Raw genomic sequence first — 25,585 nt, 5'->3', positions numbered from 1 at the left:
AGCTATGTTATTCTGTAAGCTGTGGTATAATAATAATAATAGCTCCCGTATATAGTGTTTAACGCCTTGGGAGTAGCAAGGTACAGCTTGCTATACTAGAGCCTTTCGGTATACAAGAAAGGTAATGTGGCTAGCACTACGTTTCAACCGCCTATTATTACCTCAGGATTGTGAATCCCAAGTACTCATTTAAGGCTGAGTCGACCTAGGTACCCAAACTATTTTTATTTTAATAAAAATAGTCGGCTCATGAAATGCCAGGTGTGGGAATCGAACCCACACCTTGAGATTGGTAGACGAGAGCCTGTACCTCTACGCCACCGGGCACCTTCGTTATAAAGTATAATTTGTGGAAATTTTAAACAAAAAAATAAATAGGTAAATATTTTGATATCTTCAGAAGGTCTAACTTGCATTATAATTTATTATATTCCAGTTAAAACATTTTTTTAGATGAGTTCAACTACGGTAGCGAGCATAGTTGTATCACCGGTTTTGCTAGTGGGGCATAATTGGAGCTATTTCGGCTATAACGACAATTTTTAAAGGTACATATTTATAATTTTAGATGTTCATAAAACAATTAATCACTAGTTGATTAAAAAAGTATACCATTAATATTGCAAATTATATTTCATCCTCTCATAGTATATTATGTCTATTTAATTTTTAGATTATGTAATGAGCACTTTGTTTACTCACTTGTTTCGTCGAACTGCTTGAATCCATTTTTGCTATCGACTATTGATCAAATCGGTGTAAGAAATTATGAAGCTATAAAATGCTCTTTCGGGAGAGTTCAATATCCGGGAAAGTTGAGTTATTGAATGTTATTGCGCCCAACAACACCCTAATTACGCTCTCCTTTACGCGTTAACATTTTTTTGAGCAATTTTATTAACATTTGAAATTGTCACAACACAACAAGACGCCTAGTTCGAATTCCTTTTTCATTTATTTTTTACTACCCGAAACAACGTTACATCACACAAACCTCGTACCTGAGTGTTTTATAGTCTCAATAACTGCACTAGCAAAAAACTAAAATACTTAAATATTACGACAAAACCCCGATTTCAATATTAATTTAATGCGATCGACATGACAGCGGCGTGGGCTATTTATTGATAATTTCCGATTTCTGCCGTAGAGTACGCTGCGGTCGGAATTTGTTGAAATCAACTGAAATGCACCAAGACTATAATCTCTCCACGGAGAGAATGTCTATCTAATTTCGACAGCCGAAAGACAACACGACAGATATAGGCAACAATACAACAAAAAAAACTACCTTTGAGTAAAAAACACTGAATAAAACTATCAAGCAAGAATTCTAATACTATTTTTATATTTATGTATTAGGGAGGGAATACCATCTTTTATCAGCTTAGGTAGACCCATCACATGACCAATTTGAACCTGATTTTAAATTTTTGAGGATTTATTGGACTTTTCCGTAATCTTATTGCCTGGTTATTTTATAGCTGATTCTATCCAAAGTGTACAAATATGAAAAGACATCGTGTTAGGACTTTAATTAGAGTGTAAAGATTATTGTTAATCTTAAAATGAGTCTCCAAAGGCAAAAAAAACATAAAAAGCTAATGTAACTACTTTTCATTTGTAAGTAATTTATATATTAACGAGTAGTAAACGAATCACTATTGAAATTCGTATCGTTTGCAGTAGTTAGTATATAGACAAATTCGTAGGTATTGGAAAGGCTCAAGGGAATTATATTTTGTGCGACATTTCCCTACTTTATTGTCGACCCTTCTTCAGGTACTATATTGTTTATATACATTTGATATCAATTAAACTTTTAGTTACGTAATCGAAGGCGCGACTTTTAAATTCATTGTTGTCAACCATGGACATATTCGGCGCCGGACTGACTAACTGGAATTTAAATTTCGCGCAGGGGATTCATGTGGTAGCTCTGCTGTCAAAAATATCAAGTTGCCACATTTATTTATTTATTTCCTGACATTGTCATTCGTTTTGACACTTTAGTTTTGTATTACGAGTTTTTGATTTAAATAAATAATGTTGTGATACTTTAAGCTTAAAAATGTTTATTCGCAGACCTTTATAGCCGAACACTGTTCTTTTTAGAACCTCTTTTAGTGCGAAGTGTACAAATAATAGCCGTAAAAAACTCAGCGCAACTTATTATAGTCTGTCCAACGACAAAATCCTTGACAGTGATAGATGTGTCTGTCATTTTAATTTCAAAGTAGTTTATTTTATTTTACAAAGAAATAAGTTGGTACAATTGGAACGCATAATTAATATATTTAAATCATTATTTAAATTTTGAATGACAAGTGATTACTTCAAAATATTGTGTAAAAAAACTGTATAAAACTGAAAAAATCTAATCTTGGTTAATTAACTTTAATCTTAATTTTTTCTCCTAATACTAAAATGTATTATTTACCTATCGTGTGATGTTATTTTACAGATACTCCAGTTTTTGGTACCATATACGAGATGGTATACAACTTTATTTGTGGCTAATACAACTCTCTGGCCATAGTCTCTGGCAAACTGTGTTTTTGGCAGTCTCTGGGCACCGAATATTAACTGTAAACTATTGTCTGGGTCAACACTTAATTTTCCCTCAAGTTTTCCTCCACTTAATTTTAAAAAACACGAAACACAAGTAAAAACACAGTCCAAAATGCAAAATGCAAAATATTTATCATTTCTATTTGACACAAAATTATAACCTATAATTTGGCAAGAGTTTGACAGCTCTCAAAAATCTTACGTCGAGTTCAGACAGCTCTCAAAAATCTTAATCGGAGTCCGTTTGTCGTTCATCGTTGCGTCAAACCAATAATATTGAAATATGATCTGTCGTTTTTGAAATAAACCAATAAAACTGGTTAAAAACAACAAGAGACGATGAATGACGTATTTACTTATAAACCCATCCATAGATACCTTAAAAAATATTAGAAACTTTTTTTTGTGAAATAAATGGATTGGTATGGAAGTCATCTGCTTTTTTTCTGTCATCGTCTGTCGAAATCTTACCTGAGAAAAAAAACAGAGTATAGCTTATCGCCATGGTACAAAGAAAACAAGGTATGATCGATAGCGGCTCCAATTTCGTTAAGTTTGCGCATACCACCTGTGACGTCATACGCCATACAAAAAAATATCCATATTGTACAATTGCCACTAATAAAAAAAGACCTAAAGTAGGGAAGAATTAGGACATAACCCCAAAAGTTATGTCAAATCATCGAGCTTGACATTTGAAAAATTATTTTCACATTTTGACACAATCAAATTTCACAGATGACACAATCTGTTTGACAATTTGAAATTGGCGCGCAGAGCGTGTCGACCAATGGTGCCGTTTATCACCTGTGACGTAGTGACCAACCTGCGCAATATCATACCTTGTATTCTTTGTATCATGGCTTATCGCTATATATTAGATTAGAATATTTTGAACAGGAAAGCTGTAGTAATGGCCCTTTATGTCCCTTTGCTATTAAGAAGGTGAGTTTTGTTGATATAAATAATAAGTGTTTATATATTTATAATTAAATTATTTTTGTTTCCTAAAATATTTTGATTAAAAGAAAATATGTAAAAGTGGGCATCGCTGTGCCGGTCAAGCTTAATCACGTGGCTAAAAGTTTATTTGGTATGAACTATACCACTGTACCTATATCTTTACATACTGTATTATTTAGTTAAGCTTTTTCATTCTATTTTAAACCGGCACTTTGACAAATAATTTTTAACAATTATTTAGCGTTATTTCATTACTTATTTTAAGACCTACTTTTAATTATTCCATTTGTGTATTTATCGCTATACCGACTAGCTTACAAATATTAAAAACTGATTGAGACTCTTAAGAATACGCGGGAGAGAGGGAAAAGAAACTATTATTAAAAGAAAAAATCAATCCTTTTTTGGGGCCGGAATACCAGAATTCCACTTCAGTCAGTACTACATCAAACTGATGACGGTGTACATACAAAAAAAATCCCTAAGTTTATTTGTTTAAGTCGTCTGTGTTTTGGTAGTGTAAGCGGTTAGATGAATTTTCGTCGGAATTTGGAATACAAAATGTTTTAGGATTTCGATTCTGTTTTATTATTAAAATGTGCTTCTATACTGCCTGAAGAAGCAACAATAAAGTCGCGAAACGTCGCACAAAACATAATTGTTTCCTTTGAGCCTTCCCAATGCCCACGAATTTTTTTATACCGGGTGCGTCGCAAAGGTGGCTCACCCCTATAACTTTTTCATTTTTTCAGATAAAAAGACGAAATTTGGTATGTTAGTATATGACATAAATTAGGATTGATTTTAGTTTGGTCAAAGAAAAGATAATTAAAAAAAAATAAATTAGGATTGATTGACGTATTTAATTGTTTTCGGCCACTTCAAGTTTCACCGGAAATGATTACAACTTCTGATTTTTAAATGGCACCATAGGTCACCCTCGGTATTTTCTTACTTTATTCGAGAGAAAATACTACTCTAAATAGAATGACATATCATATGTCAACTTTTGACATTTTTGAAAATAGTTTATTTAAAATTGCAACATGCGGTTCAGAGCGACAATTTGACTCGAAATACCAAGTGTGTGGTATGAAATTATTCGTAAAAAAATACATTTTCCAAATATGCTAATGAGCCACCCCCGTTGCATTTGAAAAAATTGAGATACAATTAAAAATACGATTTGGGCATCTTTTAACCGGCCAGGACAAAACATTAGACAATCAAATCTATTTTTCCAAGGCTCCTTGACTAAAAATTAGTGTGTTTAACACAACCATGGCACTCTAGATTGAGATTTAAAATAAAATGTTGTTTTAAGCCAAAATGTCAAAAGTTACCATATGATATGTCATTCTATTCAGAGTGACATTTTCTACCGAATAAAGTAAAAAAATACCGAGGATGCCATTTGAAAATCAGAAGTTGTAGTCATTTCCGGTGAAACAGGAAGTGGCCGAAAACAAGTGAATACGTCAAATAGTCCTAATTTATGTCATATACTAGCACACCAAATCTCGTTTTTTATCTCAAAAAATAAGAGTTATAGGGGTGAGCCACTTTTGAGACGCACCCGGTATAACTAATTATGTTTATATTCTTTCATTTCTGGATTTATTTACTATTCGGAAGTAATTAGCACATGTCAATTTAATTTAGTTGTTCAGTAGCATAATGATATGTATATTTTTATATACCGGCTGCGGCTCAAAAGTGGCTCACCTCTATAATTTTTTTTATTTTTTCAGATAAAAAAAACGAGATTTGGTATGTTAGTACATGACAAATTAGGACTGACTGACTTATTCAATTGTTTTTGGTCAATTCGTGTTTCACCGGAAAATTCTGGCACTCTAGATTGAAATTTATAATACGATTTTTTAAGCGAAAATGTCAAAAGTTGACATACGTCATTTTCTATCCAATAAAGTAAAAATATAGCGAGAGCGCCATTTAAAAGTCAAAAGTTGTAGTCATTTCCGGTGAAACAGGAAGTGACCAAAAACAATTGAATACGTTAATCAATCCTAATTTGTCATATACTAACATACAATCTCAGTTCATCAGTTTTTTTTTACTGAAAAAATAAAAAAGTTATAGGAGTGAGCCGCATTTTAAGATGCACCCGGTATTTATTTTTATTGGAATTATTTTTTTAACAATCAAATTATTGAGTCTATGCTATTTTATATTTTAACATGTTTTAAATAAAACAGCGAATCAAGGAAGATTTCTACAGACGACTCCTAAAAATGAAAATACATTTGCCTGTGAATTAAAATGACAAGAGACAACTGTCATTGCCAAGGATCGTCTCGTTGGATATTTATTATATATTGAAGTACCATCGCGGTGGCGCTAATTTTGTTGATATACTCGTTCCTTAGTCTTTCTATTCAATGCGTTAAAGTAGCACATTGTTGCTGTCACATATTCTTATTTTAACTGGCTATTACTTTTAGGTTACGTCTAAAGTATATACCGTATGATCGAAAAAAAACGGCGTCCAGTTGGCTTAGAAATGAACATCGATGACATTCCCTATATAATTTACCATATAAAATGACAGCGATCTTCATTTCGTAGCCATCGCTGACGCCGTTTTTTTTCGATCATGTGGTACTAAACTGTATAAGCTCTTTTCAAATGAAAATAACCCTATAGTTACCTCTAAATTTTGGATCGACCCTCTGACCTTTATGCAAATGACTATGCGAATCTAATAAAGCAGCCGCCAACATAGAGGAATTATTGCTACACGAAATGCCGTCAGGGCATGAAGTATTCGAGGATCCCGATGGATAAAATGGACTTGCCGACGGCAACGGACTGTAAACTTTGGCTATGAACTCTTCATAAGTCGAACTATATTTATGTTTTGTCACAACAGTTTCCAAAGACTTTGCACGTTCTTCATAACTGGAAAAAAAAATTATCTTTAATTCAGCGCCCAAATCTTTTACTGTTCAGGTTAAGACAGTCTATTCTTGCAACCTCTAGCCCATATATGTATAAATAAAATATACTCAGTGTTCCCTATTTAAACCCGTATGCTGTTTCCGTGCCACAAGAAAAAGACAACATAACTCAGCTCCATATTAATACTGCATAGGTCTATTTCGGACACAATAGATCTGTAAGGTCGCAGTGATTAACCCCCCTCTCACTAATTCTAAACAGGCCTATTTCATCCGGATATCGATTGAACCGCGATTGCGCCAAACTCAAAAGTTTGGATTACTTTGGAAACTATTTTTTTGATATTTTTCCAACTCCATGATAATGTGATATAAATAATAACTGTTAAGAATCAAATGGTACCACCATGGCTTAAACATATCAGTCCTTGAAAAAGCTAGCTGCGAGAGCGCTGAAGTAATGATTACTAAATCCTGCTTAAGATAGGCTGGCCACGTATGCAGGATGCAAGAAAACCGCCTACCGAAATCTCTTCTTTATGGTAAGCTTATAGAGGTGGGAATTCTAGTTCCTTGGGTAAAACTAGTTCCTTAGTTCTAGTTCCTTCAGAGGAATAGTTCCTTGACTAGGTCTTTAGTTCACAATAGTTCCCGACTAACATTGATATCCCCTTGCTTGCTAATGCGTTTCGTTGTCACTCAGAACTATTCACAGTATGATTTGTATAATTTTTATAATGTACGGAGATACAACGAGACGTGTAATTGTGTATGTTAAAAACATATATGTAAGTTTTATTGCAAATAAAAAAAATAAAAAAACTCAAATCAGAATTTAAAAAACTATATCACAAAAAAATTGGAGCAAATATTACAAAAAGTTTAAGAAAAAATACATTTTTTCCTCACTTCAAGGTTTTTGTTTTTGTCTAAAAATTCAGAATATCTACTTCGTTTTATAAGATATTTCTTATTTTTAGGGACCTAAAGTGAAACATTCCCATAAAATATCTAAAAAACAAACTAAAAATCAAAAACAGCATCCACGACAATTTTCTGTGGTAATTATGCCGCGCAGGCTGTGGCAATAGACAAGTCCGAATCCATCGTCGTTGCCTTGTATTATATCTCGGATCTGCCGACTGAATAGATTCCCGTGAACTAGTTTTTTAATAGTTCCTCTATGTCCGGATTCGATAACATACGGCTGGCACTCCCCACGCCTGCCTAGCATCAATCGCGCTGGCTGATCCATACGTAAACTAGTCTTTTATTTAGTTCCTCTAGTTCCTTTAGGTCCGGATCCGATAACATACGGCATACGGCTGGCACTCCCCACTCCTGCCTACCATCGGGTTACGCGCGCTAGCCGATCCGTCGCCGCCGCATATTCTATATTGGTCACAGTCTCGATCCCAAAATAGGTCCTGAGGAACTAGTTCTTTGAGAAACCAGGAACTAGTTCCTTTCATTCCGGGATCGGAATAGTTCATTGGAACTAGTTCGTTCACGAACTACACACCTCTATAAGCTTATAGAGGGTAAGCGGAAACAGGGTGGACAACTCAAAAGATACAAGGATATTTTCCATGAAATCTTAAAGGGGATAAGTTGCAGCATCAGTGGGAGGAAGCAGCGCACAATAGAACGCAATGAAGGAGAATTGTAAACTCAGTTAACGACAACCAAAAAGTAAAGAGGCAACAAAGTAATGAGATTTTTGAATGTCCGGAGTGCAGAAGAGAGATAATATCACGTATCAGGCTTTTCAGTCACAGAAAAGCTCATGAAAGAAAACGCCTTCAGTACCCTTTAAAAACACCGACCAATGAAAACTTATTCAGGTGAGGCATGCGCAATTAAATGAATATCCGGGCGAAATAGACTTATGTAGAATTCCATATTTATCTTTCACTGTTTGGGCCTTACTTTTTAGAGATTAGGCTGAGTATATTTTATTTATACGTATATGCTCTAACCAAACTTACTATTGTTGATAAAACTGGTAAGTCATTCTTTTAGATCTGCTAGCACAAACAACTGTGGCTCTTACTAGGCCAGCTAAAATGCTACTTTCTACTATAGCCTCGTTAAACAAAACGCCGAAATAGGGTACCTAAAATATTAAGAATATAAATCTGACAAACTTGCAAAATTTAACGGACTTACGTCTGCCTTACAGTTCACTGTAACCCTATTTAAATTATTTCCTAAAGGATAAATCACTATTAGTATATCACAGAACTCGGTAGGAATGATGTCTCTCCTATAATCTCTATTGTGTTCAGACCAAACAATATGAACTTCGTCATTTCCTAAATGTCTTGTCTGAAATTCAAGATGCATTCATATTATTTGACTTATTATGGCTTTACCGGGTACGTCTCGAAAGTGGCTCACCCCTATAACTTTTTTATTTTTTCAGATAAAAAACGAGATTTAGTATGTTTTAGTATACGATATAAATAAGGATTGATTGACATATTCAATTGTTTTTGGTCACTTCCAGTTTCACCGGAAATGATGACAACTTTTGTTTTTTTAATGGCACCCTCGGTATATTTCTACTTTATTCGATAATAAATGACACTCTGAGTAGAATGACATATTATGTCAACTTTTGACATTTTTGCTAAGAGTGTCATGGCTGTGTTAAAAACACTTGATTTTTAATAATGGAGCCTTGGAAAAATATATTTGAACGTCTAATGTTTTTCGTTTTCGTGTCTTGTTCTGGCCAGTTAAAAAATGCAAAAAATCGTATTTTTAATCGTTTTTTTATTTTCCATTATTTTTGATCCATATCTCAATTTTTTCAAATGGAACAAGGGTGGCTCATATTTGAAAAAAAGCATTTTTACTAGTAATTTGGTACTATACACTTGGTATTTCCAGTTAAATTATCGTTATGAACCACATTACAATTTCAAATAACGTAAAATGTCAAAGTTAACATAATACTATAAGCCATTCTATTCAGAGTGTCATTTATCGAATAAAGTAATAAAATACCGAGGGTGTCATTTAAAAATCAAAAGTTGTAATCCTAATTTATGTCATATACTAATATACCAAATCTCGTTTTTTTACCTGAAAAAATACTTGAACTTTTGAGGCACACCCGGTATAAACTATATGCAATATTTTTGTATTTTTATTTTATTAGAACTACTTCATTTTCATGTCAGTTAGATGTAAATCTAGTAATAATCTAAATCTCGTTTTTTATCTGAAAAAATAAAAATGATTAATAATTAATAATTTTTTTTTGTGAGTCACTTTTGAGACGCACCCGGTATAAACTATACGCAATATTTTTGTATTTTTATTTTATTAGTACTACTTCATTTTTATGTCAGTACATGTCAATCTAATTCAAAATAATTGTTTTGCAATACTATTCAATCTCTTATCATAACCCCACTTTCTACATGATAATTGAAAATTGCAAACATTTTGGTGGTCTGTGTACTGAAATGTATTAATAGGAATTATTTACCTTACTAAGTACAGCTTCTGCGCTATCACCATGCATTCTAGTAGCCACATGAAATATAGCTTCAAGAAAGCTTGTTGCGACATACGGGGCTGTCATGCCAGTGGAGCCCTGCTTTTGTAAACCGCCCAAAAATCCAGTGTGAGATTCCAACTCAATTTCCCAAGCTAAAGTCGACAGAAAATTTTCGTACGCCGCACTTCCCGACTGATTGGACAAAATAGAATTTTTATCTTCTTGTCCTGGAGCCACGTAAATGATCGCAAACTACAATAAAACAAAGATTACATTCAGATATAGAACTAAATATAGAGGGAAATAATTTAAAATACTTTATGTGTCTCTCTGCAGCTTTGATTGTCTAAATTTCGTAGTTCTCTTAGCAGTCTATCGTTCTTATCCAATAAATGAACTTGATTTCTTCTGTCCCACCCAGACAAACCCAACTGGGAAAATAAGAGACGGCATTGTTGGAACGCGTTCTGTTCAATATTTCCAAAAGATCCTGGAAAATTTAGATAAAAATTAGTTATTTCCCAAAATTCTTAGGTTACCATTTTTAAAATCAATAGATACAGTATACCATCGAAACTGCGGTATCGATTTTAACATGCAAGACAGTGATGTAGACAGCTTAAATGAAAAATCAAATATTTTAAAAAGAGGTAAAAGTTAGGCTGAGATACATTTCTTCTATGCAGTATTGCCGGATTTTGCATCATAATTTCAAACCGCACAAGTAGGTGTTTACGAAAAATTTTGTATCTATGGTTGGAACTTTATTTCTCTCAATTAGTTACTCGTTTTACTACAGCTGTAATAGATTCTTAAACAACTAAAACAAAATTAATCTAACAGAAATGACCCTTATTGAATATCTCAGATATATTATCTTCGTTTATTATTTTATTTTTCGTACGAATCGGCAACACTGTATGCTGCTTTTTATTTTGTTTCTCTGTCTGTCAACTGGTATATATTTATCTCTGTTGGGTGCATTAAAGTACAGACCACGGAAATAAATTGACCGGGGCTACTCGGTGGTATGATCGAAAAAAAAAACGGCGTCCAGTTGGCTGGGAAATGACGGTCGATGACATTTCTCATATAAATTTACCTATAAAATGACAGCGATCTTCATTTCATAGCCATCGCTGACGTCGTTTTTTTCGATCATACTGTATATTCACTGCACCCACATTGCTTATACAATATGTCCAGCGAGAGTATATGAATGCAATGTGCAATACGAAATTTGGGGTTATATTATTTAGCTGTTTCAACAAATACTTCATAAACTAAATGACATAAAATACACTTATAACTTTTTATTCTTAATATAAGCCTGTAACCAACGGTAACCCGTAATATAATGTTAATAAATACCTTGTTTTAGAGAAGATGATTCTGATTGAGTGCTATTCTTTCTGCTAGGAACAGAGTTCGGGTTTATAATCGGTTTGCCCAACATAGAATTCGATTGCTGCATCAACCTCGCCTCCTCAACTTCAACATTCCTCTGACTTACGATAGAAGCTATAATTTCTTGTTCAACTTCAACAAAAATCGGTGGTGAAGCTGGTTCGTTCAGTTTAATATTTGGAAACTCTAAACATTCTGGACTAGTATGACCCAGATATTGAAGCAACTGAAAAATAAAAATTGAAATTGATTAAAGAGCTCCAAAATTTAGGTTAGTAAAATTTACGTCGTCCAACTGATCTAGATCTGGTGCAGCATTTGAAATATGAGGCAAAACGTTGGGTGGTCTATTTCTCATTGCTCTCTGAGGCAAATTGTGAGGGATTAGAGTGGCACTCATTAAACTTTCCGGTTGGATGTTTCCATAAACGTCACCGGAGGCCCAAGGTGTCGGTAGAACATCTTCCTTCTAAAACACAATTTATTTCATACAGAAATTCGACATATTTGAAAACAATACCTCTGGAATACTCTCGGGTGTTCTATATAAAATAGAGGCATCCCAACTGGCTTTTCCTGATATATCCCTAAGAAGTACTCTCACTTGTTTGTCAGCAGTCAGTAATCCAGCTGTCGCTCCACCACCAGGTGAATCAAGTGCAGGTAACTCAATAAGACTAGCAATCACATTTTTGGTTAAAATGAACAACTATAAATAAGCAGTTAAGTTATTCTGACACAAACTTTTTAAATTTCTTACTTGTATATTCGGCACTGAAAAAATACTACTAGACAAATCGTCAGAGGAAATATTAGGTACGTCGTCGTTTTCAGCCACTAGTGAGCTTAAACGTGCAGCCCCTATAGCCATGGGAAAATGTCCCAAATGATTTACTAGGTGTGCTAAGACAGTCTCTGCACATAAAGTGACAGTTTTCTGACATTCTTGAGCTTTTGACTGACCCCCTATAAATTTTGTAAAATAATTTTTATATAAATCGTCTTCTAACAACACTCACCTCTATTTGATGATCGTCCAGTTAATGCAGAGCGACTGTTATAAAAATCATCCGCAGATACGTTTGGGTCGAAATCTTCGTTTACAGTGGACTTGTTTTGGGCCACTGTGTTTGAACCAGCCAGATTTCCTGTAACTATCTTGTGCAATGCCTACAAGCAGAATAAATATTTGTATAATCTGTCCAGTGGGAGTATATATTTATTCCCGCGTTAGTTTTCTTCGTTTTGACATTTGACATCATGTATAGTAACACTTCCCTACTATCCGTAATAGGGTTATTTTGATTTTTAAGATATTTATATTTAATGTATTTTAAACATTATTTAACTGCTTTTTTTAATAAATAATCAAAAATACAAATTGTTCAAATAACAGATAACACAACATATTTTACTTTTGAAGCCCTGTTCTCAAAAGGTTCTAGATCATCATAGGCCCATGTCCTGGATCATATTATAGGATCATAGGCAAAAGGTCCTAGATCATATGATCTAGAAAAAGGTAGTTAAAAATTTTCAAAACTAATAGATAAAAGAAATAAATTTTTGATTGGAATGTTTGGCTTCCCACTAAAACGTATAATTGTTTTGGGTCGCATACGTTGTACGAGATCTGGCGCTTCTATAGCGGTTGCTAAGAACAACCGCAAACAAGGACAGAAAGAATTTTCTCTTGTCAAAGTCAGAATCTTCAAAAATTATAAAATCCTTTGATAAAATCTTTTAAAATTTAAACCGCCCCTATTGAAAAAATACCAAAAAGTGTGTTTAAAGCGTCCATTTTCAAAGTATTGCTATCTTGTAAGTTTAATTTAAATTTTTACTCAAATCTCTGATAATTGTGAAAAACTGACATTAAAAAAAACTTAAGCTGTGTGAATTGTGAACTACAAAAACCATTGTGGGGTAACGTCGGTTTCCAATGTTCCATAGGTATTTCATACATGTCCTTATATAAAATAAAGTTTCTTATATGCAACACACTGTGTTTTATTTATAAAATTACTAGCGTGTACCAGCGACTTCGTTCGCGTCGAATTAATCATTTGTAATGGTGATGATAAAGCAAAGCAAGAATTTCCATTAACATACAAACTGGCTAAAATTTTCTCACATTTATGTCAGCATGAGAAAAAAAAATATGGCGATATTATTATATAACTTAGTAATATTTGAGGGGTAGTTTCATCTCGTTGGAATTTGACTTTCGAAAAATCCGTTTGCCAAAAATAAGCTTTTTACGTCAAGCAGTTTAAACAGAATCGTAGTTAAGAAATTACCCAACTTTCTTCATTTTGTTTTTTAAAAAAATATCAAAATATGTAAAAAAAACAAATAAATTATGCTTGTCCAAGCGTTTTCCCGAAAGACTAACCATTTTTTAAATAACAAATATTGTAATACTTTAGGGGCGTTTTCACCCTCTCGGAATTTGAGATTCGAGAAACCCCTCCTTATCGAACCTCTACACCCCACACACACTTTAAACGTCAAGCAGTTTAAGCAGAATCGTGATTACTCAATGGTCATATTTTATAAAACACCTTGTATAAATTTATAAAAAATCTTAAAATATGTAAAACAACAAATAATAAAATATAAGTGTTTTTTTTAAGTTATTTTTTTCGAAAAACTCACCGGTTTTTAAATAAAAAATATTTTAATATTTGAGGGATAGTTTCACCCCCTCAGAATTTGAGTTTCGAAATATCCCTTCTTATTAAACCTCTACACCCTAAAGTCAATCTGTTTTCCAAAAATCAGCTTTTTACGTCAAGCCCTTTAAGCAGGATCGTGATTAATCAATGACCAGATTTTTCTGTATAACACCCTGTATACATTTTTTAAAAATCTTAAAATATGTAGAAAAACAAAATAAAATATACGTATTTAAGCGTTTTTTCGGAAACTTGGCCGTTTTTTAAATAAAAAATATTGTAATATTTGAGGGGTGGTTTCGCCCTCTTGGAACTGGAATTTCGAAAAATTCCTTCTTATCGAACCTCTACACCCTAGAATCAACCTGTATGCCAAAATTGAGTTTCTTACGTTGAGTGGTTTGAGCAGGATCGTGATTAATCAGTATGTCAGTCACTTAAGGATTTTATATATTAGTATAGAAAAGAATAATAAATTTGAATAAACCATATATTTGGCGACATAAATCCGGAAAAAGCCGAACCGCTCCGAAATTATCAAAAGCTTTGGGTTACGACTGTTGCAAGAATACCGCCAAATATTATCATTATAATATCTCATAGCAACCAACATAAACAATCACGTTTAATGATCCTTCAGGTGTCAATGTTTGATCAATAAGTTGTCAGAGAGATTCTAAGCTAAACAAATGGCAAATATTATAACTCCTAAAAACAGTTCAAGAAATATTAAAAATTCGTTTGAGAAGTTCAAAGACGAGGCCAGAGAACGAAAAAGAAATATTTTGTACTTAATATTAGGCTACCTGAGAGAAAATAAGTTAGATCTTACCGTAAATACTCTAGAAAACGAAGCAAAATTGGATCATAGGTATCAAATATGTGAAAATGTCGAACTCGATGTAATATTACAAGAATATCAAAGCTATTACTTCACGAAATTTCAAAAATATCCCAAAATCATTAGAAAATTGGAGGAAGATGAACAAAAAAGCTTAAATTATAAGGAAAAAAGAAGTAAAAGTGGTAAAAGATTGGCTCCATCGTTCATTCCAAAAAAAGAAGTTACCATTCAAAAGAACGACGGTCAGCAGACAGAAAGCGATGTAGATTTTCAATTTGACATAGTCTCTCTTAATAAAGAAAATTCCGGGAACAATAAAGAAATAAACATTCCAAAAAGGAGCATTTTCAAGACCGAAAATCCCGAAACGGAATACCATTCTCATCTTGAATGTGGAGACCTAGTGAACCAAATACGTAGTCAGATAATAACTGACGATACCAGAGTGAACTGGGAGGACTGTCTAGGTCTAGAAGGCGCAGTAGAAACATTAAAAGAAGCTTCAATATACCCTTTCCATTACCCAGAACTGTTTAAAGACATAATACCATGGAAGGGAGTTTTGTTACATGGCCCCCCTGGGACAGGTAAAACTCTATTGGCAAAAGCACTGGCTTCAGAATCTAACGCTACGTTTTTCAATGTAACTAACAGGTAAGAACAAGTATTTCTAAATCTTCTTCTGATTTAAGACATTGAAGTAGTAATGATCCCTTCATGAGAGACTACAGGGTGTTTAAAAAAACATACGGGAGATTCGTCACGTAAAAATAAGATTTATTCATTTTCATATCAACATAGGTCCGATTCTGCTTTGTTTCGTAGCTACAGGGTGTTAAAGTCTTAATAATCTTTCGATTTTTATAGTTTTCTTAAGTTCTTATTTAGTTTATAAAAACGTTCTAAAGTATTTTCAGAAATTTTCAGGATAAAAGTTACTATAAGTGCTATACAATATTTTAATGCTTAAAAAGTGTCAATAAATTCATCAGGGACGTGCATATGGGTTATCACTGGAATGTTTTTCTAAAAAAAAGCATGTACGCCAATGACTTTTCTTCTCTTATTAGCGAAATAGTGTAAACACTTCAATGCCAATTAAAAGCTCTCTTGATATTATGTCGATTTCGGCCTCCTTGATGAAATAAACGCAATTTTATTAAATTGCCTTGATCGATTTCGGCTTCCTCGATTTCGGCCTCCTCCAAACGCAATTTTATTAATTTGCCTTGATCTAAGTCTAATGGCAAAATAAAACACTAAATCACAACAATACACCAAAACACTTTTACTTTTACACTGGACGCGCGTTTCGCTAACCATGTTAGCATCATCAGCAGATGATTATAAACATAACTAACAGCTAATAGCAACCTTTAAAAAAATTTAATACCATTAACTTGCGAAAGTCTTAAATAAGTACTCATTGATTCCTCATCAAAAAATATGAAAAAAAGTTCCTATAAACATGGGTATGGAAATGCGTAGATTTAGAGTTACAAGATGTTAAAACTTTAAAATTAAGTTTTTTGTAATTATCTTAAATACATTATTTTTTATTTATTTTAAACTGCTGTAGGTTGGACTAATACTAATGATAACATGTAATAATATTTAATAATAAATTAGGTAAAATATATTTTTAATATATAATATATATTATAAATTTTATTTTTATTTTAATTTTATTAATAGCGATTAATAAAATGCGTTTATCTCATCAAGGAGGTCGAATTCGACAAAAATATCAAGAGATAACTTTTAATTGCCATTAAACGGCCTTCACAATTTTCGTGTCAAAAGAAAAAGTCAGTGGCGCACATGTTTTTTTTAATATTCCAGTGATAACCCATATGCACGTCCCTGATGAATTTATTGACACATTTTAAGCATTAAAATATATAGCTCTTATAGTAACTTTTACCCTCAAAATTTCATTCGAATCACTAAAAATACTTTAGAACGTTTTTTTTAACTAAATGAACTTAAGAAAATTATAATAAATCGAAAGATTATTAAGACTTTAACCCCTGTAGCTAGGAAACAAAGCAGTATCGGACCTATACTGATATGAAAAATAAATCTTATTTTTACGTGAAGAATCTCCCCACGAAAGATGACAATTGTTTTTTGAAACACCTTGTATAATAAGAAAATATTGTATTTTAGCGTTTTTATAAGCAAATGGAGAGGGGAATCCGAAAAACTGATAAAATATTTATTTGATTTAGCCAAACATCACGCACCGAGCGTAATTTTCTTTGACGAAATCGACTCTGTGATCTCCAGCGTGAACGACACTCAACACGAAGCAGCTAAAAGGTTCAAGAGTGAACTTCTAGTCAATCTTGATGGAATCATTTCAAATGAAGAGCACGTATTAATTCTAGCATCGACAAATTCTCCTTGGGACCTAGATAACGCATTATTAAGAAGGTTTGACAAGAGAATACTAATAAACCTGCCTAATAAAGAGACTAGAATTCAAATTTTAAATCAATACCTAAAAAATTCAAATGTAGTTATCTCCGATCAGGAATACATCGAGTTTGGAAATTTAACAGAAAATTACTCTGGATCTGATATAAAGATTTTGTCTAAAGAAATAACCATGTCAGTTGTAAGGGAGAATATCAAAACGGCACAGGTGAATCGCTTGAAAGTTATTAATAACCGAAAAATTGTATTTTCTGATGTGAAAATGGCGCTTCAAAAAACGAGACCGTCCGTCAACTCTATTGTATGCAGAAAATATTTTCAATGGCAAAATGAACACGGTTCTATCTAATGGAATTAAATCAATTATACATGATTCTTTCATTTCATTTACCCTTTATTTACCCTAAATATCTTTAAAAGCACATGGCTGATTTACTGATTTTAAAACAAAATTACAGATAAATACGCAACATTTTTAGGGATTTTTTTTTAAATTAATCATTAAATTTTATTATTTTTTTTACAATTTTTTTACGTGTATTTCCAGCCAAAACTTAAAATACGGAAAGAGAAACGTAAACCCCTATCCGAAAACATAATTTAGTATTTATACCTTTTTGCTTATATCACTTACCTAAGTATGTCTAAAAATTATTTTTGCAAAAAAAAACTTTTATACAGGATGAGTCTTAAATAAGTGCAAATATTTTCAGGGCTGGTAGATCTCGATAAAAGAAACATATGTTCTCTTTACCGTTTTTCAAATTAGTCCAAAATAACCGAATTATTTTACTTTGAAAATTTCCAAAAAAAAAATGATTTTTTGCTTAAATTTTGAGAACCACTGGATCTTTTCTGGGTTTTGTTTCTTGTAAATTTAATCTACACCATATTATCAAAAAAATATGTTTTTTAACTAAAAACTAAAGAAAATTCCATTTTATGTGTTTCTGAGTATACTACCCCTAAAAATATTTGCACTTATTTAAGACTCGCCCTGTATAGTCAAATATTGAAAAAACAGATATATGTGTATTTTAAAGTAATTGATTAAAGTGTAGCGTCAAAAGACTGGGGAATGACAATCAATGATATGATATATTTTGGCGAGGTCAATCTCTAGACGTCAGTTACTAAAGATTCACATAAAACTAAATTAACACTAATTTGAGAAAGATTAAAAAAAGATAGAAAGTTTCCAGACGCAACAAATCTATTTCCAAAAAAATATTTTTCTCTAATTTTAAACTATACCATTTAAAAATCATTTTTACTCAATATAAAAATAAATTACAACCTTTTTAAGACCAGCTGGCAGTAAGCGCCATTGAAAAATAATGAAGAGTACGGGTATGTAAGAAGCATCACCATGCAATCAGTGAGATCGAAAACTGTGATGGGCTGCCGAGAAGCATTGTCCTGGCTGCGTCAAGGCGGGGCTACTCTGTGCTGGGTGCCAGGCCACAGCAATATGGTGGACAATAAAGAAGCAGACAGACTCGTCAAAGAGGGGGCCAGGGGAGAGGCCATGGCAGATGACCACTTGTGACGATCAACACACTGAAGGAAACTATAGGGACTACAATCAAGGCCAAGCAGCAAGAGACGTGGCAACACATCCATCGTGAGATGGAAGATTTCCAACTACGATTACTGCAGAGAATGCGGAGAGGACGAAGAAACCATAGAGCACCTGCTGTGCCACTGTCCGGCACTGGCAAATACCGACGCTTTAAAACTTTAGGGCAAGGTTTTTTGGAGGGACTGGAGGAAGCAGCAGAGGCCTACATCACGTTATCTGTGCCAACATCAACGACATCGGGAACTTTGCAAAGAGCTGGAAGTGCTTTAACGCAAAGAAAGAACGTGAGTACAATAATACAGAGGTATCGCAATGGGCCCAAGGCCTCAGAGTTAGGAATCAAACATGATTCCAAGTCTAGAGCTTGACCTCCCTAACATTATCATAGATTGTCATTCCCCAGCCGTCTTTGACGCCATTTTTTTTCGGTATATCCAGTGAAAGAACGATCGATTTCGAAAGATGGCAGACGAAAATTGACAGAAAAAACAATTTCTTTTTAACATAAAATAACAGGTGACATCTATCGACGTCATATATTCTCATATTCTCTCGTTAGGCAAATTATACACTTACAGTAAATACTTGTAGTAGTAAGGAACTTCCCCGATTCTCGCCATACTCCGACGGAGCAAGCAACCTTTCTGGACCCAATTTCATGCACCATTCGCCTAAGCAAAGCAACAAAGCAGTGCACAACGATCTGTCGCTTTCTGTTGCTTTGGAATCTAAAAAAAATTTATTACTTATAAAAGTCTAAACTCATTTCTTACGTACCAAGAGGTGTACTTCTTAACAGGGTTGAACAAAGTTCACTTATGACTGCGTTTGCTGATCGAGGATATCGATTCCATAACAATACAGCGTAATCGCATAAGAGAAACAATAAGTCTGCGGCAAACTGGGCTATCATCTTATTATTGAACTAGAATATAGTGATAATGGTATATTGTAGATTATTTTTACTAATAAAAGTTTCGACGTATTTAAAACTTCTCTTATGGCTGGACGCACACAGAAATAGTTAAATAGTTTTAGTCAAAGCATTTTTGTCTCAGTAACTATATCACAAATCAATTGGACCAAATAATCCGAAAATTTTACGAAAAATTGCATTTTTCCTCACTTCAAGCTTTTTGTTTTTGTTTAAAAATTCAGAATATCTACTTCGTTTTATAAGATAAATCGTAATTTTAGGGACCTAAAGTGAAACATTCCCAAAGAAATAATTAAGAAACAAACTAAAAATCAAAAACTGTATCCACGTCAATTTTCTGTGGTAATTACGCCGCGCTGGCTGTGGCAATACACAAGGCCGAATCCATCGTCGTCGCTTTGTGTTATATCTCGCCTCTGCCGACTGAATAGATTCCCGTGAACTAGTCTTTTAATTAGTTCCTCTAGGTCCGGATCCGATAACATACGGCTGGCATTCCCAACGCCTGCCTAGCATCAATTGCGCTGACCGATCCGTACGTAAACTAGTCTTTATTTAGTTTTTCTAGTTCCTTTAGGTCCGGATCCGATAACATACGGCTGGCACTCCCCACTCTTGCCTAGCATCGATCGTGATGGCCGGTCCGTACGTAAACTAATCTTTTATTTAGTTCCTCTACGGCTGGCACTCGCCACTCTTGCCTAGCTTCGATAGCGCTAGCCGATCCGTCGCCGTCGCATATTATTATATGTATATCGGTCACAGTCTTGATTCCGGAATAGGTCCTGAGGAACTAGTCCAAAACTAAAAAGTTTTTACAGTAATTCACAGAATAATATTACCACTAACAATGACACTTATTCTCGTGGAGGTCTTCGGTTCTTGTTGTCACTTAAAACTATTTTCTGGAATGTTGCTGCGAGTTGTCAAGTACTGGTACTTGACACTACAAAAATTTACAACTTTTATTTTTTAGTTAGAGTCGTCATTAATAACGTGAAGGTGCACTATAGTGCAAAAAGTAAATTACTTTTTGTACAAGTGTAAAAAATTTGACTTTTAATACAGTAGATAGTGTAAAAAATAGCTATTTTTTGCACGATGGTAGAAAAACGATTTTTGTTAATATTGTGTGCGTCCAGGCTAAGACTATAAAGATTAAAAAATATACATGTTTTACCTTTAAAGCCATCAGAAGAACATTAAGGGCTTCAACCACTTTCCCATGGAATGTATGATTGGTAAGTTCTTTATATATAAACATACCCAACCCTGATAAAGCAATACATCTTGCTTTACCTATTGGTTCTCTCCTACCTGCCTTTAATAAAATACTGACAACATGTTCCTAAAATTATTAATATTATTGCATTTTTGTGCAATACATGGTGTAAATGAATAAGCTCGAAAAAATTGAAGCGACTGATTTATTTTTTGTATATTTTTTTCCCTTTGGCCTGTTCCAACAAATTATACTCTTATTTAAGGTAAACTAAAATCATAATATTGTTACGAAAGTCTTAATGAATTTGACTGACGGAATTTGTATCTATAGGAAAAGATTATTTTTCAGTAGAAATTATGTCTTGAATTTTTTCGAGTTAATTTTTTAGTGAAATACTAATATAATACCTTGATATCAGGACAATTATTTACAATACTGATATTAGGCTCGGGCTGAAGTACAGATATCGAGCTCAAATCGTCTGGTAAACTAAGTAAGTTCGTCAATATCGAGACTGCTTCAATTCGAGGTATGGATTCCTGTTTGTCAGACGTATTTAAAATTTCGTTACAGGCATAGACCACATCCAGAAATAAAAGAGATGATCCAGGTAATTGTAGAGATAAAAAACGGGGCCCAAGATATTTTATAGAGATATTCTTTGTGGATTTTAATGAACTGGTTAAAGCTAAAAAATAAATTCTATTTAATACATACAGCAAAAAAATACCGTCTTATCGATGATACATTCATCAGAATATTTTATTTAACTCTTATTTCCAGAAAATTACAAAGTAAAAAACTGTAAATATAAAGGAAAAGTGTAAATAACGATAAGAACAATGGAATATTTTCTCGGGGAAATAAGTAAAGATATATACGAAAGAAAAGTGGCTCGAACCAAACCAAAGCAACAAATAATAAGTATCCCCTAAAATAACTATTCCTAGTATCCTTTGTTTTTTTAATACATACAGTATCTCAACTGGCAAAAAGATTAAGGAAGGAGAATATCAAAATTCTTTGATTGAACGCGACGGGCTCCTAAAATGGCTGACTTAAGGTCGATTCTCACTATCCCTTCCGTTCCCATTCCATATCCGTTCCGCATTTTTGGTTGTATTCACGCTATACGTATGCTTTCGTTCCGTATCAGTATCATATTTTTTTATTGTAGAATTTATATCATTACGAAAGTTTTATTTTAAAAATTAGTATCTTTTAAAAAGGTAATAGATTTAATTAAGAGGTGAAAGAATAAATAAATATCAACAAAATGTTCTCAGAGCTGGTACAAATGTAAGAATTTGACAACGCTGTTTCCGATACGCTTCAGTCCTTCTGCCAAAAAATGTATGGAAGGAAAGGATATGGAACGGAAGGGAAACGGACCGGATAGTGTGCATTGTCCTATTTATTTACATGATATAATATTTCATGTAAACGGAATGTAGCTGATACGGAAGGTATAATGAGAATCAACCTTTAAATTCCGGTTTATCAGTGCCGTTTTAATTTTATTGAAAACGTGTAAAGATATGATGTAGGGTAAACTCAATAATTTGTTGTTTTATTTTATGTTGTCAATAAATGTAAGTAGTTATTAAAATTGTTATATAAATATACAATTCTAATAAAAATAGATAGGTTATAATAATTATTTATTAACACAAACATCCGATACGCTACTGAAGCAGGTAAGTCAAATTGACGTATCTAAATTCTTTGACATCTAATCTTTGACAAGTAGTAACTAAAAGCAACAATGAAAGAAAAAATATATAATTAGTAAATTTTAAGTGAATTTCATAAAAGAACGGTTTACTACACGTATGTGTGTTATATAGTCACTTAGTAGCGAAAAGTTATTCCATTGTTTCCAGAATCCTATTGTTTCCCCCGATTTTTGACCAAGATCTACCGCACGCTACACAACCAACTATTTTACAGTCTTTTTCGATAAATCGCAATAGTGTCACTGTTAATTTAAATTCTGTCACAATTTCCTTCTAGATTTACTACCTTTAAACAACTATCGGTAGTAGAATAAATAATAAATAACATAAAATAAGCTCAGTAGAGACTGACAAATCTACAAAATTTCAAATCAAATTCAAATGTGTCAAATGAATTGTCAAACAGAACTGTCAAGATCCCCCCCCCTAGGGCCCTCTCTCTGTCTACCATGCATGAATACATCGATAGCATTATACTCAAACCCAACCCTTTTTTATTCAAAGGTATCAATAAATACTTTAGAACTCATCAAGTTTTACTTATTTCTCTGACTACTTTATTAGTTAATTTATTTTTTTTATATTGGCATTAAAGTTAGGTTCAACTACGCAAATATAGACAAGATATTTGTGTAGATTTTTTATCCCTCTAAAAAAAGACAAGATACTTAAAGATGATATGATATGATCATAAAGAAACTAACCTGTATGAATAGAGCAATAAAATTGCGATAAGCAAACCCTGTAGTTTGAATCACAGTTAAGTATAATGGTTATGAGCAGCCTCAGGGCATTTAGTTTTCCACCCTCGTACCGATCCGGCAAACATAACGCTCCAAAACACCAAGGTAATATCAATGTGATAGGCGGTACCAGTTCCGGCGATTGTGGTGTGCTCATATTATCCAATGAAATACCTTGATTATGTTTAATCTTAATCAGAATATCCGTCAGTTTTATTAGGTATTCGAACACTTGGGAATGTAATTTGGAGTCAGTTATTTGATTGACATCACCCAAAGCTCCTAGCATGCGTTTCCATAGGATGACAGCCACGTCTGGAAGCCAGCCTCTTATGGAACCTCCACATACGACGCCTCTGTTTTCACCAGAAGGTTCCAAAGAGTTATTTTCAGACAGTACATCGAGCTGTATGGGAGAATCTTTGATCGAGTTGCTTTCAATTCCACTAGATGGCGCAGGAGATGGAGATCTCGTACGATCGGTAGATTCAGTGTCTTGAGGTACTACCATTTCCAATGACCGTGATCTTCTATGCTTTGACTGCAAAAATTGGGTTATAAATATTCAATAATTGTCTGAACATAATAAATTTACATATACATATTTTCCGACCGTTCTCCTTTTAATATTTAAACTCGTCTCGCTATAACTTCTTGTCAGACCAGATCTGAGTCTCTTTGAAGCAAAAATGTTCCCATCAGGTAGAGATGAATCCTGTCTGCAGACAGTAGTGTGAGCCTCTGCCTGGATGTTTGATGTTAAAGAAGGGGTGTTATGAATAGTATTTTCAGATTTGGTAACTACTCTTCTGGACCTCTTTGATTTCTGATCAATCAGTCTGTCTAAAGGTAAGTTTGTCAGGTCTAAGTTGTATACATGTCTAGCCAAAACGCGCGTTAAAGTCTCCATAGTTTTCTGAAATAAAAGTACAAACTGTAAATTAATAAATGCTAAAAAAAATATGGAAATAGTAACTGTTTTTTAAACACCTCTTTTCTATATGTTTTTTGGCATTTCCTACAAAGTTAATATATGCTTACATAGAGTGAATCTATTATACAGGGTGTCTCAATATTCCGTGGACATAGAACTACCAAGTATTTTTGCAATCAAAATAAGTTCATTGGACATATATCCTCTATATAAAAGTTATATAAAAGTGCTCCGTTTGTCCTTTTGGGGGCATAGAACTTAAAAAAACTTATTTTTTAAGATATTTTAAGAACCGTTATTCCGATTTGAATAAGATTTGGGATGCTTATGTTTTGCTGAGCGCTTTAACATTTGACTTGCACAAAAATCAAGAAAAAGTACGGATAGAGTGAAAATTGCCCGCACTTCTACAATCATTTTAGTAAAAATATTTTCCAGCTCTACTGACCACTGATTTTTTCTTTATATAATGGCCCTTCTAATATTTACTACTTTTATCTCTCGTAAAAAAACGCCACTGGGCATACTTTCTGAGAAAAAAAAATGTATTTCCAAGGCTGAATGGCCTCTAACGGACAAACGAAGCACTTTTGTATAGAAGTAGACTGCGTACAATGTACTCATTTTGATTCCAAAATTACGTAGTAGTTCAATGTCCACGGAATATTTGGAACACCCTGAATATGGATAAAAGGTAAATATTAACTAGGTATAGGCATTAAGCATCTGCCCTTTTCTTAATGTTTTTTTAACGTTTTGATGTAAAACTGAGATAAAAATGTAAAAAAATATAAAAATAAGGAAATGACATGAAGACATGTAATAAATAATGAAGATTTGAAATGAAAACCGGGCTAAGTGCCAAAATTAAAATTTTGAGAAGATTAATGTTTATGATACCTTCTAACAAGCACAGTAAAAGTGACAATGTGGCAACAATAAACACATAACTGAGCTAAACTAAAGACTAATGTATGTGCCACTTGTAGTGGTACTTAGCGCTGATTTCATTAGATAATGCGCGAGACTTAATACGCGTGACATCTTTGATGCCGTATTTAAAGTAGTTCCAAGTCTCATAGCCCTTTTTATAT

The 25,585-nt window shown here is 33.3% G+C and overlaps 2 protein-coding genes across 2 annotated transcripts in view; one reads left to right on the top strand and one right to left on the bottom strand.

Annotated features, from left to right (window-relative positions):
* LOC115881224 (probable Rho GTPase-activating protein CG5521) overlaps positions 1 to 25,585 on the bottom strand; it is a 32,443-nt gene that overhangs the window by 3,810 nt on the left and 3,048 nt on the right. Inside the window, exons 9-24 of the mRNA XM_030898641.1 lie at positions 24,153 to 24,473; positions 23,519 to 24,098; positions 21,486 to 21,766; positions 21,034 to 21,201; positions 19,694 to 19,841; positions 19,493 to 19,644; positions 12,393 to 12,543; positions 12,134 to 12,339; positions 11,894 to 12,082; positions 11,660 to 11,842; positions 11,338 to 11,599; positions 10,284 to 10,456; positions 9,955 to 10,218; positions 8,625 to 8,783; positions 8,444 to 8,571; positions 6,206 to 6,456 (exon numbers count right to left, since the gene is read on the bottom strand). Coding sequence (XP_030754501.1) covers positions 6,206 to 6,456; positions 8,444 to 8,571; positions 8,625 to 8,783; positions 9,955 to 10,218; positions 10,284 to 10,456; positions 11,338 to 11,599; positions 11,660 to 11,842; positions 11,894 to 12,082; positions 12,134 to 12,339; positions 12,393 to 12,543; positions 19,493 to 19,644; positions 19,694 to 19,841; positions 21,034 to 21,201; positions 21,486 to 21,766; positions 23,519 to 24,098; positions 24,153 to 24,473 — 3,616 coding nt within the window. The remainder of the gene's footprint in view (positions 1 to 6,205; positions 6,457 to 8,443; positions 8,572 to 8,624; positions 8,784 to 9,954; positions 10,219 to 10,283; positions 10,457 to 11,337; positions 11,600 to 11,659; positions 11,843 to 11,893; positions 12,083 to 12,133; positions 12,340 to 12,392; positions 12,544 to 19,492; positions 19,645 to 19,693; positions 19,842 to 21,033; positions 21,202 to 21,485; positions 21,767 to 23,518; positions 24,099 to 24,152; positions 24,474 to 25,585) is intronic.
* On the top strand, positions 14,681 to 17,707 carry LOC115881220 (katanin p60 ATPase-containing subunit A-like 2). Its single transcript, XM_030898636.1, has 2 exons — positions 14,681 to 15,549; positions 17,065 to 17,707. The coding sequence occupies exons 1-2, from the start codon at positions 14,741 to 14,743 to the stop codon at positions 17,681 to 17,683; spliced, it is 1,428 nt and encodes a 475-aa protein (XP_030754496.1). The 5' UTR covers positions 14,681 to 14,740; the 3' UTR covers positions 17,684 to 17,707.

Source organism: Sitophilus oryzae, unplaced genomic scaffold, assembly GCF_002938485.1.
Source record: "Sitophilus oryzae breed Bouriz unplaced genomic scaffold, Soryzae_2.0 scaffold_1701_pilon_pilon, whole genome shotgun sequence".
In the NCBI taxonomy this organism is placed as follows: domain Eukaryota; kingdom Metazoa; phylum Arthropoda; class Insecta; order Coleoptera; family Curculionidae; genus Sitophilus; species Sitophilus oryzae.
Note: the sequence above shows the minus strand (reverse complement) of the source record. Positions and strands in the feature narration are given on the sequence as shown.

What these genes read in the sequence shown, in the direction of transcription:
- LOC115881220 (XM_030898636.1), top strand. Translation starts at nt 14,741, where the DNA reads ATGGCAAATATTATAACTCCTAAAAACAGTTCAAGAAATATTAAAAAT. An exon ending in TTTTTCAATGTAACTAACAG is followed by an intron (nt 15,550 to 17,064) that starts GTAAGAACAAGT and finishes ATTGTATTTTAG; the next exon opens with CGTTTTTATAAGCAAATGGA.